Source organism: Canis lupus, chromosome 6, assembly GCF_003254725.2.
Source record: "Canis lupus dingo isolate Sandy chromosome 6, ASM325472v2, whole genome shotgun sequence".
In the NCBI taxonomy this organism is placed as follows: domain Eukaryota; kingdom Metazoa; phylum Chordata; class Mammalia; order Carnivora; family Canidae; genus Canis; species Canis lupus.
Window position 1 is genome coordinate 43216070 of NC_064248.1, and position 16068 is coordinate 43232137.

The following is a 16068-nucleotide window of genomic DNA, read 5'->3' on the forward strand; positions in this document are numbered from 1 at the left end:
ACGACCCCGGGCGCTCGGGGGGGTGGGGGAGGGGCTCGCGGCCGGGACCCCGGCTTCGCAGCGCCCTCGCCTCCCGCTCCTTCCCCGGGGCCCGCTCCCCTCCCCCCTCCCCCCTCCCCGGGGGCGGGCGCCGCGCAGGCTCCTCCCGAGACGGGCGCGGCCACTCCCTGCGCCGGCCGGGCGGGGTCGGGGGCTCGGCTCCTGCGCCCTCGCCGCCCGCCGACGACGCGCGGGGCCTCGTCTCCCTCCCCCGGGCCGCGCGGGTCCTCGCCTCCCCCCCGGCCCTCCCCCCTGCCCGCCTCCCCCTCTCCCCGCCGCGCCCCCCCCGGGCCGGGCCGCCGCGCCCCCGACCATGCTCGGCCGCTTGCGGGGCTCCGTGGCGCCCACGGCGGCCTGCCAGGACGCGGAGCGGCGGACGCGCTACGAGGCCCTGTTCCAGCAGCTGGACCACAACCGGGACGGCGTGGTGGACGTGGGCGAGCTGCAGGAGGGGCTGCGGAGCCTGGGCATCCCCCTGGGCCGCGAGGCCGAGGAGGTGGGGCGCGGGCGCGGGGCGCGGCGGGAGGCGGGGGGGGGGGCGCGGCGGGGAGAGGGGGAGGCGGCGGGGACCGTGGGCGCCACCCGGCGGGCCCCGAGGTCGGGCCCCGAGGTCGGGCCCCGCGCCGCTCCCCGGCCGAACCCGGCGCCGCAGCCCCGCCTGCCGCGGTCTTTCCGGGGGGAATTCGTGCACGAGCGCCGTGGCCCGCTGAGACCACAGTACTTTTGGTCTGAATGCATCCGGGGCCCTGGTTGCAAAATGTGATCACAAAGAATTTTTTTTTTTTTAACTCTCAGCTTTTGCCAATACTTAATCATACTTCTGTTTGGTTCTGGCCTCGTTGCTGTCGGGCTTCCGCGGGCCCCGGGTCCTGTAGGAGGCTCGCACTTTGCATCCCTTAGAGGCCTCCGGGTCTGGTGCTGCAGAACTTTGGAGACCCAGTCGCCTGTCTCCTCCGCGGCCTGTCAAGAGAGGCAACAGCCCATGGCTTAAGACCTTCTTAATGTCCTGAGCAATTGATCTGAAGGGTTGGCCTGTCGCTGAGCTGCAGCTTCAACTTCTCTGAGTCATTTTAATTGTCCCTGAAGTTCAGCGCCTCTAGCAGGGTGGAGATACTTGGAACCTCTCCAACCCTTCTGAAACGTCAGAGGACATTCCCTAGTCCAAGAGGGAAGGGGATTAAACTCCAAGAGCCAGCAACTGTTTCACAGTTCTATTTTAAGCTACTCGTTCGATGTCTTTAGTAGTTCCAGGTTCCTTTAGTTTATTTACTGTTTCTTATTGAATCAGATTTAGTAAGTTACGATTTTCAGAAAACTGTTTATTTATCCAAGGTTCGTGATATTCACTTATGATTTTTAAAAAGTTCGACTATATGTGTAGTGATATACTCTATTTCATTTGATATCGAGCTCCACCCTTACTCCCCTTTCAATCTTGCCAAAGATTTGTCTATTTTATTTATACTTTGAAAGAACCAACTTTTGGGCCTTTTTTTAAAAAAAAATATTTTGTGTATTCATGAGAGACACACAGAGAGAGGCAGACACAGGCAGAGGGAGAAGCAGGCTTCCCCATGGGGAGGGGAGCCCGATGTAGGACTCGATCCCAGGATCACAACCTGAGCCAAAGGCAGATGCTCAACCACTGAGCAGAGCCACCCAGGCGTCCCTTACTTTTGGTACTTTTTGTTGATGGTCTCTCTTTAATTTTTTTCTCATTATGTTTGTGTATTTCCTTCTACTTTCTTTGGGTTTACTCATTTGCTCTCTAATTTTTTAGTTGAATGCCTGATTCCTTAGTTTTGAGCTCCAGTATCCCTTTACTCACTTCTTTAGCCACATCCCACAAGTTTGTATTTTATTTACTTCCAAGTATTTTCTAATTTCCAATGTGATTTCATCTTTGATCCATGATTTATTTAAATGTGTGCTTTTCAGTTTCCAAAGACATACTTTTTCAGTTCTCTGAAAATATGAATAAGATAGATAAGCCTCTGGCAAGTTTAATTAATAAAATATGAACTCAAAAACAGGAATAAAAAATGTGTTTGGTTCTCCAGAATTTATATGTGAACAAATTATAAAGTTCTATAAAATCATGTGTATGCATAGAATAGGATAGCATGTATTTATCACAATCATATATATTTTATTTATTTTTCTTTAAAATATTTTATTTATTTATTCATGACGGACACACAGAGAGAGAGAGAGAGAGAAGCAGGCTCCATGCAGGGAGCCTGACGTGGGACTCGATCCCGGATCGAGGGATCCACTCCAGGATCACGCCCCAGGCTGAAGGTGGCACTAAACCGCTGAGCCACCAGGGCTGCCCGCAATCATATATATTTTATGCATAAGCATATGTACCCATATATAATATCACTCTTTGTGCTTATATTAGATCTTATTAACTAATCCCAGGACTCTTTTGACTGGTACCTTCTTCAATAAAAGGTTAGTAAAGGCTACTTATGGATGATGGGAGTTAAATTTTTACTTTTTTCTTCACAATTTTTGTATTATTTCAACTTTTAAAAATAATTATATGTTGTTATTGTTAGGGGGGGAAAAGAAGAGGGTTTTATTTTTATAAACATCACCTCCTCTGAGATAAGCCTTTCCAGACCACCCTAAGAGTTGATCACACCCTACTACCTGTAGGTCCTTGGTCTCACATGTCACTACTGTTATAATTTTTAAAAGGTATTATTTTTAGTTATCCACTGTACCCTCCACTGAGACCAAGCATCTCAAAGATGAGGGTCACATCTTAGTCATCTAGGCAGAGTAATGCACGCAGACTTAGGACTGTGATTTCAAACAGCCTAAATAAGGAAGAGGCTTGTGTGAGGAAAATTACAGAAAAAAAAAGATAAAAATTTAATTGTAAAGTAGTTGTTAGTGCTTCTATTTTTATCATGTATAGGACAAGATGACCAAAAAACTTCCTATTGGAAGATATCAAGAAATGCTGTATAAAATAAGATAGTTTTTTTAAATGAAGACTATTTTTTAAAAGCAGTTAAGTTTAATTGAGAGGATGTTACAGAGATTTCCCATATATCATCTGCCCTTGCGTATCACATGTACAATCTCCCCCATTGTCAGCCTCACTCAACAGAATGGTGCTTTTTTTTTTTAAACTAAGGGTGAACCTACATTGACACATCATTATCACCCAAAGCCCATAGCTTACCTGAGGGTTCACTCTTGATGTTGTACATTCTCCAGGTTTGGACAGAAGTGTAATGACACGTATCCATCATACAGAAGATTTTCACTGCCCTAAAAATCCCGTGCCCTGCCTATTGACCCTTGCCCCTCAACTGCTGATTTTTTTATTGGCTCCATAGTTTTGCCAGGTAAACATCTTTTTACCTGCATAAGAAAATAAGAAAAAGCCAATCAAACTGTCTGGGTTTAAATCTTAGTTCTGCTACTTACTAGTTAACTCTGGACAATTTTCTTTTTCTTTTTTTAATTGAAGCATGGTTGACACACGGTGTTACATTAATTTCAGGTGTACAACATAGTGATTTGACAGCTCTATGGGTTCTGCTGTGCTCACCACAAGTGTAGATTATGACCTGTCCTCATACAGCGCTCCTACAGTGCTATCAGCTCTCTTCCCTGTGCTGTGCCTTTCATCCCCATGACTTACTCCACAACTGGAAGCCTCTACCTCCCACTCCCCTTCACCCATTTTGCCAGTATCCCCACCCTTCTCTGGGTTTTCTCTGAGTTTTCTTCATCTCTCTAGGTCCAATTTCCTCAACTGTGACAGAGGCAACACTAGTACCTATCTTAGAGGGTTATTGTGAAGAATAAATGAATTAAAATATGTAAAGTACTTAGAAAAATGCCTGGTACCTAATAAGCAATCAATTAACCGTTAATTACCGTTAATTACATCACTACCGAAAGAGGGCAAAGACTCCCTCTATGATTGTGGATTTGCCAACTTTTGTTTATAATTGTGTCAATTTCCCCTTTTATATATATATTTTTAAAAATATATTTTATTTATTTATTCCTGAGAGACACAGAGAGAGGCAGAGAGAGAAGCAGGCTCCATGCCTGGAGCCCCACGTGGGACTCAACCCCGGGTCTCCAGGATCACGCCCTGGGCTGAAGGCAGCACTAAACGGCTGAGCCACCTGGGCTGCCCTCCCCTTTTATATTTTAAAAAGAGACTGTATAGTGAACTCTACTACTGATGTATTCAAATGTAGCATTTGAGTATCCTCCTGGTGAAACAATCCTTTTAACAATATACTTTTTTTTGCCTATCCTTATAGCTTAGTTTTCAAATTCCTGAATTACTACCAGAGTGTTGCCCTCAAACAGTTATTTCCCAGGTCACCACTGGGAAATTGCCAGCACTGCGCTCCCACCTTGTGTAAGACATTATTCTTGCCTCATACTCTACTCAGGTCTCTGCCAGTTGGGTGGTGAGTGAGCCAGTTTCCAAATCCCATGTTACCACCTCTGGTGTTGGACTACTCTTGGTATTGTCAGTTCTAGTCTTCTGAGGAGCAGAAACCAAGATGGGACTGGGTGTGCAAAAGGTTCATTGGGAGAAATGCTTGTGATGGGTAAGAGAAAGGAGAAAATATGTAAGTCAGGGGGGAAGGCGGTTTAAGACCATGAGTGTATTATGTGGCGATTTCATGCCTGTGGACCAGGCATTCCATGAGCCAGGTAGTGGTGCTATCTAAGCATCTGTGGGTAGGAGAGGGAAACCCTTACCTGAAGAGGAATCTGTTCCTGTAGGCATGAGCCAGTACCCCTTTCAGAACAGGAGGCCTCAATGTAACTGAATTTCCACCTGGTGACTGGTTGATCTTCTTGAAGAATAGTGTCATGTCGGTGGCTGACAGGGGCCAGGTCATGAAAGACATTTGGGGCCTGCTGAGTGGTTTGGATTTTATATGAATAATGGGAGCCTTAGGAAGTTTTAAGTAAGAGAGGGACAAAGGCAGACTTAGGTTTTAGGAAGATCACTCTGGTGGCTGTGTGGAAATAGATGGAGGAAGAGAGGGTGTTGAGGCAGGCCTGGGAAACAGTAGCCAACCAAATACTTGGAATTAGGATTACATGGTCAGTCGGGGGGGGGATGTTGAGATTTCAGCGGCATAAATCAAGGATTTGCATAATGTCAAGGATGGGGGAGACTATCTACTTGAGTATCTAGAAATGAGAACTGAGGTGACTCTTCAAGGGATGGCTTCAAGATAATAGTTTGCATCTAAGACAGATAACTCAGCTAGATGTGAAATCCCTCTAAATTTCCACCTGATTTTATCTCCTCTCCATGTTTCCAAGCTTTTGTAATGAATTCAGCATTTAGAAGGGAGCAAATTTCTGTAGGCCTTCAATGGAAAAAAATATGAACTATAAAAGCAGAGTGTAGAAAAGAGGCATACAGAATACAGTAGCTAACTAACCATTACTAAGTGTTCCAAGAATACCCAGGGAGAAAAGGACTTCAAAGCAAGGTCTGCTTTTTAGAGTATTTTCTATTTTGTATATTTTCTCCTCCTTATTGTGTGTTTTTCATCAAAGGCCATGTTAGAATATTCTCAAGCACAGTGTCAATGTTGGGATATCATTTGAGGTACTCTAAGGAACAAGTTTTAGAACATTAAAGAATAGAGGAAAATCTGAATTTTAATTTACTCAGATGGAACTTGTGAGGAAAATAAACTGATGGAGAAGAGTCAGCAGTTTTAGCTGGAAGTATGCTTATTTTGTTTGAATTTAGGCTTGGGAGAATTTGGAGCAGGGCAGGGCCAAAAAAACAAACATTGCATCCCCCCCAACCCAAAAATTTCCCAGATGTAAGAATTAAGGCAGTAAAATGAAAAAAAGGGAATCTTGCCCAATAGGATTTTACAGGTATTTTTTTCTTCTCCAATCTTGGCATCATTTTAGTGGTTCCTCTTTTATTAGTGTGTGGAAGAGAAAGGGAGCCATATTTTGTAGAGTATAAAGGTATTCTGTGTTCAAGTTCAGAGCTGGCTGGCTTGACAGATGTGTTTAGTTGGCCTGGTAAATTACAGGCAGTTTTCTTTTTATTTATTTATTTTTAAGATTTTATTTATTTATTCATGAGAGACAGAGAGAGGCAGAGACACAGGCAGAGGGAGAAGCAGGCTCCCTGCAGGGAGCCCGATGTGGGACTTGATCCCAGGACCCAGGATCACGACCTGAGCCGAAGGCAGACACTCAACCACTGAGCCACCCAGGCACCTCAATTACAGGCAGTTTTATTTATTTATTTATTTATTTATTTATTTATTTATTTATTTATTTATTATTATTATTATTATTATTATTATTATTTTTAGTTACAGGCAGTTTTAAAACTAAGTTGTTTGGGGTACTTGTGTGGTTCAGTCGGTTAAGTGTCCCACTCTTGATTTTGGCTCAGGTCATGATCTCAGCGTCCTGGGATCAAGTCATGCCTGGGGCTGCATGCTCAGGAGGAGTCGCCTTCTCTCCCTGTCCCTTTGTCCCTCCCATTCTTTCTTCGGGCATGTGTGCTCAAGCTCTTAATCTTTCTCTCTCTAAATAAATAAACCTTAAGCACACACACACACACACACACACACTCACACACACACACACACACACACACACACACAAAACCCCTAAGTTGTTTGTCGTATTTTCATGTGTACAAACTCTTACTGTAACTTTCTTTTTTTTTAATTTTTTTAATTTTTATTTATTTACTTATGATAGTCACAGAGAGAGAGAGAGGCAGAGACACAGGCAGAGGGAGAAGCAGGCTCCATGCACCGGGAGCCCGATATGGGATTCGATCCTGGGTCTCCAAGATCGCGCCCTGGGCCAAAGGCAGGCGCCAAACCACTGTGCCACCCAGGGATCCCTGTAACTTTCTTAAGAAATATTTGTCACCATCAGGGGCCTAAGACTATTAAAACAGAGCAAGAAGGGAAGCAGCATGGCCAATGAGTTCCATGCTTCCTATGACTGTTCAGGCTTGGTGAAGTAATTTAACCCATTACTTTACTTTCCTTATTCTTAAAATGCAAATATATTCCACGACTCCTGGACAGAGCTTTTATCAAGATCACATGTGACTGGATATGAAAATTGATGCAAAAAAGCCTTTAGAATCTGATGTCACAGGTACTAGATAACGGGCTCCTAGACTCTCTGTTCTCAGGGGTATCAAGTGTATGCTGAATGATTAGAAAGTGTCCGACAAGTGGCTGGACTGGGCAACCTAATTTAAGGGCTCTTCCAACTCTGATATTCTGTGATTATTTTGATTTTATATTTGTAACTACAGATGGGATAGTGTCACATACAAGGACAGTAGCTTAGCGAATGTGTATTGCTTTGAATGGAATTTCTTTTCGGGGTTTCACTCTGTGGCATAGTTCCTCTATTAACAAGAGGGCTTTATTTCATTAGCATTTCTGTTGTGAGAAACATAATTTCTAAAGGAAATACAATAGAGAGGTCATCGAGGTACCTTTTAAGGCATCATAGCAGGGAGATTATGGTATAAGAAAAACTGTGAATTCCCAATACACTTATGTCAAGTGTTCTAAAATACATTACATCGTACCTTTTGTGTTTTTCTCCTTATATCCTGAAATCTGATGTTATCCCTTCTTTGAGACTCTTTATTTTGGAAAGAATGAAAAAAATGGAAGAATTCTTTCATAAGGCATAAAATACCCTTTCCACTTAGCTGTTAGTCTCCTTCCCAAATCCCAACGTTTTGTTTCCCTGACTGGGCCACAATCATGGTCATTTGTCTCTTTATTTTCTTATCTCTGGTTGGTGTTGCTCTCACTCCCTCTTTTCCACCTGGTAAATTACTACCCGTTTGCTCAAGGCTTCAGCTCACCTATTTTGTAATTTTACCCTAGTGCAGTCAGAATTCTTTCTTCTATAAACATTCCAGTTAAGATGTTTAGAAGTAAATAAGCTACCACAAGGCAACACACTGTAAGGACGCTGCTTGACACCTTTTGACCACTCTGAGTTACAAAGATGTTATCTTTTTAAGGGTCACATAGGGTCCACTGAGAAGTCTGCATTGGACAGGATCTATGAAAACAGCAAGAGGATTTGTTGAGAAAGTTTGATGCCTCATTCTGAAATCTAGAATATCATATCTACTTCATTCTCTGGTGCAATGTGTGTAGTGGTTATTCCTATGAGCTGTGGAATCAGACCAGAGTTCACATGTTTTCACCATTTGCTACACTTGTGACTTTGGGTGAGCTCTTTAATACCCAGAAACCTATCCCAAATGCAAACTTGGCATGGGCAGAGCTACAGGGTAGTAGTACAAGTATTACATTCCTTCACTTAATATTTTGGAATAGTGCCAGACGCTGTTCAATGACCTGGGGATATAGTGGTGAACAAGACAGGTCCCTCAACTGTGTCCTCCCAACTTTCCGTAGAGGAGGTCTATTTGTGTTGGATGGGTGGGTATGGTAATTAGAAGCAAATGAGAAACAGGATAATTTTTAGTTTTTTAAAGATTTTATTTATTTATTCATGAGAGCCACAGAGAGAGAGGCAGAGACCCAGGCAGAGGGAGAAGCAGGCTCCCCGCAGGGAGTCTGGTGCAGGACTCGATCCCAGGACCCAGGATCATGACCTGAGCTGAAGGCAGATGCTCAACGACTGAGCCACCCAGGTGCCCCTAGGATCATTTTTAAAAGTAGAAAGCATTGTTGACTACAACAAAAATAGTTGCCCTTTAATTAGTTTAAGATCACCAACTGGATGTTTTGCTCCCTCCTATCAGTTGTGTAAAATTCTGTCAGTCTGTTTTCCTTGTTACTCTGGCCATGACTTGTCTTTCCTCCTTGGACCACTGGACCCTTGTGCCCCGCCTGGATGTCTATGTGCTGTGACTCCCTGGGACTCCGTGTCTTCTCTGCAGTGCACAGGGACCCCGCAGGCTGTACAGTTCTCTTGTGTGGGAGAATTTGTTGTTGATTGGGCCACAGCACGTCTTGTGAAACAGCATTAGATGTTTGCCACTGCCTAGTGGCTCTGGAGGGAAGTGTGCATTGCCAAGCCTGCGGTGGTACTTGGAGCCACCGGGTGCAGCCTCCTCCTGGGGCAGGCCTGTGGGTATTTCATGCGTGGGGCAGGCCCCTCTCTGTATGTTTGTCAGTACCTGACAGGATGAACGAGTAGAGCCAGAGCTAACAGATAACGGCCTGGTTAAATTTGCTTTGTGATTTTTTTTTTTAAATTTATTTTCTTGGAGTAGCTTTAGGTTCACAGAAGAACGAAGAGGAAGTCCTAGAGATTTCCTGTATACTCCCTGCCCCCACACATGAATCGCCTCCCCATTGTCAACATCCCCCCCAGCCTGTTACATGTGTTACGACTGATAAACCTGTATTGACACATCATCACCAAAAGTCGGTAGTTTGCCACAGGATTCCCTTTTGGTGGCATTCTCTGGGTTTGGATAGATGTATAGTGTGACCTGCGTCCATGTTTACAGTGTCATAGGGACTATGTTTTCTCTGCCCTAAGAAAATCCCCAGGGTGCTGCCCATTCATTCCGCCACTCTCTCCCCCAAACCCCTGGCAACCACTGAGCTTTTTTTTTAATTTAAAAAAAATTTTTTATTTATTTATGACAGTCACACAGAGAGAGAGAGAGAGAGAGAGAGGCAGAGACACAGGCAGAGGGAGAAGCAGGCTCCATGCAGGGAGCCCGACGTGGGACTCGATCCCGGGTCTCCCGGATCGCGCCCTGGGCCAAAGGCAGGCGCCAAACCGCTGCGCCACCCAGGGATCCCCCACTGAGCTTTTTAATGTGTTCCTAATTTTGCCTTTTCCAGAATGTCCTAAGCTGGAGTCCTATAGCATGCGGCCTTCCAGATTAGCTTCTTGCACTTAGTAATATGTAATGGGCCTTCAGGGCCCCCCTGTCTTCCTGCCTTGATGCTTCATTTCTTTTTAGCCTTGCGTCAACTCCGCGTCCAGCGTGCCCGGCCTGCTCGTGCCTTCGCCCACTGACCGCCTCCGGGCGGTTCCCGGGTTCTGGCGGTCGCGGACGGCGCTGCTCCGCGGCGTGTGTGTGCCCGGTGCGCGGCCCGTGCGGCTCTGCGGGCGGATGCGGGCGCGGCTGCTGGGCGCTGGGGGGGTGGGGGTCGGGGTGGGGGTCGGGGTGCGGGGGATGTCCCAGCAGCGACCCAGGACAGGGCCCGGGATCCATAGGAACCCGACAGTCGGCCGCGAGGGCGGGGTGCCTGTTACCCCCAAGGTGGAATGTTCCCCGCGAAACCCCGCTTACCGTTTCGGGGGGAGCAGGCGAGGTCAGGGGGAGACGTGAAGGGAAGCGGGGGGCTCTGGGCGCGGGGGGCGCCGGGGGAGGTCGGAGCCCTGCACCCCGAGCGGGGCTCTGCGAGGAGGCCTGGAGGAGCGACCGAATTTACTTATTTATTTTTTAAGATCTTACTTATTCACGAGAGAGAGAGAGAGAGAGAGAGAGAGAGAGAGAGATCCAGATCCACAGGGAACCTTCTATTTCAGGGGAACACTGATGGGGCTTTTCCTCCCCGGGTGACAGTAGCATCTTTAGCCAGTTCTGTCTGTCACATGTCCCCAGCTTCCCTAGTAGAAAATTTATTTATATAAATTAAGAATTCATCAATTACAAAAATAGAAATGGTACTTACATAATGACAAGAAAGAAAAGATAGAGTTTTTTATTTTGATAATAGATTTTATGAATGATTTTTTTTATGAATGATTTTTTATATGACTTTTTACTGTGAAGGGTGAGAGACTGAATATAAAAGTGGACAATGATTTGCTCATATTTAAAATTTAACTTTGACCCACAACTTAGATCAACCTGCTCAGGACACGAACCTCTTTTCTATGGTAAACAACCCAGGGTACCAACCTGCTGTAAGTCAGACTTACAGGACAGCAGATTGCTATCTCTAGAGACAATCCAGGTAGCAAAATAATAACTTCCATAACAATCAGCCCCGAATAGTCAGAGGTTGATTGCTACCTGACAGCTTCCCGAAGTTTCGTCCCTACTTCCAATCTAGGACCAAGTAGAGAAAGTGAAGTATGTACCCCTAACCATCACACAGGGTGCACAACCTCTAATTAGCCTGCCTGCAGCTTCCCCAGGCCAAGAGCCACCAATCAGGACACACCTGAAGCCCCGCCCCCCAATAAAGCTTGCCTAGTCCTCTGCCTGCCTTTGGGTTCAGCCAAAACTGACCGTGGCTGACTCCCTTGCTATAGTAAGCTCAGAACAAATAGCCTTTGCTTTTCTCATTTGACTGGTTTTCACTTATTTCTATAGAGGAATACAAAAGAAAATTCAAAAGGGAACCCCTAGTCTTGCCCCATTATTGTAAGTTGGAGTCCTGATTTGCCATAAGAAAGGGCAAAGTAATATGGGTAAAAATAAATCAAGCTGTTCAAAGATAGGGTCAGGGATGTCCTTTAGCTTGTAATTTCCAAAATGATAGTCATTTTCTGGTATTTCTATTGACCAAAATATAAACTTCTTAGATGGAACTTTAGTATGTAAGTGGGGCCCCAGAATCCTATGCCATTTGCTCTTGGATTATGTACATCTCGGTATATGTTGAGTAATCAGAATGTAATTTCCAGATGAACGTGATCCTCAACTAATCTGTAAAAGTAAATAAGCAGTAATTATTTTTCAGTGACAATATAAATGTATTTGCTTTTATTTATGTTTTTTTGGGGAGAGCGTGTGTGGGGAGGAGTTGGGAGGGGCAGAGGGAGAGGCAGAGAGAGAATCTTGAACAGGCTCCCCTGCCCCCTGATGTGGGGTTTGATCTTATGGCCTTGTGATGAGCCAAAATCAAGAGTCCCTGGCTTAACTGACTGTGCCACCCAGGCACCACAGGAAAAATACTGTTTTGGACATCTAAATTGCATGCTAGGTCAAGTATCTTGGAGTTTATAAAATGCTTGTCTTAGAGGAAAACAGCCAGTCTGCTCAAAGTATATGTATATCCAAATAATTTAGTAATTTAGCCTATTAAAAAAATCTTTTTTCTTTTTTATAGAAAATCTTTACTACTGGTGATACCAACAAAGATGGAAAGCTGGATTTTGAAGAATTTATGAAGTACCTTAAAGACCATGAGAAAAAAATGAAATTGGCATTTAAGAGTTTGGACAAAAATAATGATGGTGTGTCTTCATTTTGTATTCCTCACCAGCTATGAAGAAGCACTTCTCATATATCCAAGAGTATAAAACAATGTGCATTTAGTCTCTTCTTTTAGAAAATAATTACTAGTAGTTTTAGTACTTGTCTTTCATAGTAATGTGATTTTTCTATAGAATTTATGTTTTTAGTGGGGAAAGGCATAGCTTTGTCTATCAAATTAAAAACTGTGTATATGTTCACTATAAATATTATGCTGATTTGACTTAAAGTTATAGGTTAAAAATAATAATTATGTTCTCTGGGCAAGAGATATTTGGTTTTGTTTATATATAGACATAAAGTTACATATTGTAAAATTTAAAAGACCTTTCAGGTTATATTACATTTAATAATCTTTTTGAAAGAATGAGTTTAAAGCAACTCTGATCATGAAAATTGGGAGAAAAAAAATATTTAAATATGTAACTTTTTTTTTTTTAATTAAGTAAACTCTACCCCCAGTGTGGGGCTCAAACTTACTACTACTCTGAGATCAAGAGTCCAGAGTAGCCCCTAAAGATGTATCTTCTGGTTGGGGTTTTGGTTTCACTATTTAGATTACTAGTTTAAAGTTAGAATTCCAGTGTATAGAGTAAAAAGCAAGTGCCACAGTAGGAGAAAGGTTGGAGCTATGAAACCCTTATCACCAGAGGTAGCCTTTGACAGGAAGTGGTAATTTATTTTTAAAAATTATAATGTAGGGCAGCCCAGGTGGCTCAGTGGTTTAGCGCTGCCTTCGGCCCAGGGTGTGATCCTGGAGTCCCGGAATCGAGTCCCACATCGGGCTTTCTGCATGGAGCCTGCTTCTCCCTCTGCCTGTGTCTCTGCCTCTCTCTCTCTCTCTCTCTCTCTGTCTCTCATGAATAAATAAATAAAATCTTTTAAAAAATTATAATGTATAAAAACTTAATAAAAAGATAAAATAAAGCCTAAAATGCATCCTCAAACCCCTCCCTGTATGTGAATAGTCAGGGTCATTCCATTCACAAACTTGTTATTCAAGAAACAAGTTAAACAAATAGATTGAGGAAAAAATATGACTCATACCTGAGTTGGGCAAGTTTTTTTTGTCAAAGGCCAGATATTTTAGCTTTGTGGGCCATGTGGTCTCAGTTGCAGCTGCTTATCTCTGCTATCATACTGCGAACAGCCATAAACAATGTGTATATGAATAAACATGGCTGTGTTCCTTTAAAACTTTATTTACAAAAGCAGGCAATAGACCTTATTTGGCCCCTTGTTAATATTGAATATTAACTTTAGTTTAGGTATCAAGCAAATTTCTTCTAACAACTAAACCCTTTGAATGGTTTTGATGGCTCAAGTCTGTGACACTCATCTAGGAGGCTGCGTTTGTAGTGGAAGGTAGTGCTATTTGAACATTTGTTACCTCCTCTAAGTCTTACACTATATGCCCCCAAGTCTAGCTTTAGTCCAATCTTCCAGCAAAATGCAGTTTTTTGTAAAGATTTTATTATTTGAGAGAGAAAGTGCATGAGAATGAACAGAGGGAAGGGTATAGGGTGAAGCAGACTCTCTGTTGAGCAGGGAGCCCAACTTGGGGATTGATCCCAGGATCAATCACAACCTGAGCTGAAGGCAGATGCTTAACCAACTGAGCCACCCAGGGCCCTGCAAAATGTAGTTCTTACAATCAGCCTTACTTCTCTGCAAACTTTCGTTCTATCTTGAGTCCACTAAGGTGCAACCACTTAGGTAGGACTGTCTTTATAGTGTGAAGGTAGGCAGTAGCTGGGGGATGGAGCTACCTTGGGGTCATATGTCAGGTAAGCAGGGGTGAATCATCCCAGGATGTAAGCTGTGCCCATATCCGTTCTCTATTTCAGAAAATTCTACATGAACCAGAGGAAATAGTTAAAGGTGAAGTTTTATGATCAGCGAAAATAATTTTTACTTAATTTATCTTGTTTGTAGATTTTCAAACAGTTTCTTATTTTGAGTTCATATTTTTATTTATCAAACTTCTTATAGCATAAACAGTCTTTCTTTATTTGTCGTTTGTGTATTTGAGAATTTGCCTACTTGCTAAAATTTAACCCCAAAAGTAACTCTAAAATCAGTGCTAAAAAAAAATAAATAAATAAAATAAAATAAAATAAAATAAAATAAAATAAAATCAGTGCTTGCAGCATTTTTCCATTCCTTCATGGACTTAACTTCATTTGCTTGGCGAGCACATTTCTAGCTGAGACAGAAGAATATGCTTTCTCATTTTAGTTCTCATACTAAGACAGGTGTCCTTCTCAGTCTATTTAGTGCCATGTTTCTTGCATTTTTGTGCTTTTTGTTGGCAATTTTGCTGTTTAAAATGGCTCCCAAGCATAGTGCTGAAGTGCCATCTAGCATTCATTCCTAAATGCAAGAAGACTGTGTGTGCCTGAGGAAGAAAAATGTGTTTATCACATGTACTTCATTCAGGCATGAATTGTAGCATTTTTGGCCATGAGTTCAAGGTTACCGAGTCAACAGTGTAATATGGGGTTCTATGGTACTTACACACATATATGACAAGGTTTTATATTGGTTGGTTGATAAATATGCTGTGACCAGAGGCTCAAGGGACGTAACCCTGTATTCCCCATAAGGGCCATGGTTTGATGATTCAGGGTTCCTAGTGACCTTGTAGAACATGACTACTGTGAATAACGGGAATTGACTGTGTTTCTTTAAGAGTGCAGATTATAAGAGAGAATTTGCAGAGTGGCATTTAAGGAATTTCATTGCGAACAAATAGATCCCTCTGTTTTTACACTGTGCAGATTCTCCTGTTTCTCTTTTCCTCTCCCCAGGAAAATTCTTTCCAAATCCTGGAATTTCTTCAAAGTTCTTCTCTTAAATGAAGTCTTTCCTTTCACCTCTAACAGTAATTTTTGTCCTCTTATCCTGGAGAACTTTGCCATTAGTACTGTTTGGCATCAGAGCCTCTCGTGCTTTGTTTGATTTCCTCCTATTTCATGCATATTGGTCTTGGGATCATAAGTCTGTGAGCTGCTTGAGGGAAATGCGGCGTTTATCACTCCCATTTATCACTTCTGTTTTCTTTTTCTTCCTCTCTTCTGAGTCCTCTTGTTCTGTCTGCAAAGATGCTCTAATTTCTCTAATAATGATAATCTTCTCTCTTCCATCGTCCTACCATTCTTGCTTTCCTTATTTTTATTGCCAGATTTCTCAAAAGAATGATCCCTATTCTTTGGCTTCTTTTAGTCATTTTCTACATCCTTTGAACCCCTTGCAACACACCTTCATGCATATGAAAATTGCCTAGTCATTTATTAAAATGCAGAAACACATACTTGTGAAATTAATAGATCCTGATGGAATTTGCTTTAAAGTCAGAGCGTCTTGATTTGAATCTCAGTCCTGGTGCTGCTTAATTTGTTACTTGGTGAGGCCATGAAAGCTCTCAGTCTCTTATTCTTTAGGTGGAATACCATTATTTACCTATAAAACTTTAAGGTTTCTGAATGAACTAACGTCTGTGTACTTGTTTCATGTATTTGTTTTGAGTTGGTGTTGCAGTATGTGTGTAAGCAAGTCTGTGACTCACCTAGACTCATGATTTTGCCTTAATGAGTCCAGGGCTTTCCCTTACAAAATGAGAGATTTGAAATTCACGATTTCTAAGACCCTTATCAGTTCTGAGTCTGAGTTTATGCTCTTTTTAATTTTTTAAAGGAATAATTGAGGCTTCCGAGATTGTCCAGTCTCTCCAGATACTAGGTCTAACTATTTCTGAACAACAAGCAGAGTTGATTCTTCAAAGGTAAGCTCTT

The 16068-nt window shown here is 43.0% G+C and overlaps 1 protein-coding gene across 1 annotated transcript in view; it reads left to right on the forward strand.

Moving 5' to 3' along the window:
* Nucleotides 1-281: 281 nt before the first annotated feature.
* The window catches only part of LOC112640746 (calcium-binding mitochondrial carrier protein SCaMC-1), a 48253-nt gene continuing 32466 nt past the window's right edge, over nt 282-16068 (forward strand). The window contains exons 1-3 of the mRNA XM_025417447.3: nt 282-535; nt 12129-12255; nt 15971-16058. Coding sequence (XP_025273232.1) covers nt 353-535; nt 12129-12255; nt 15971-16058 — 398 coding nt within the window. The 5' untranslated portion in view covers nt 282-352. The remainder of the gene's footprint in view (nt 536-12128; nt 12256-15970; nt 16059-16068) is intronic.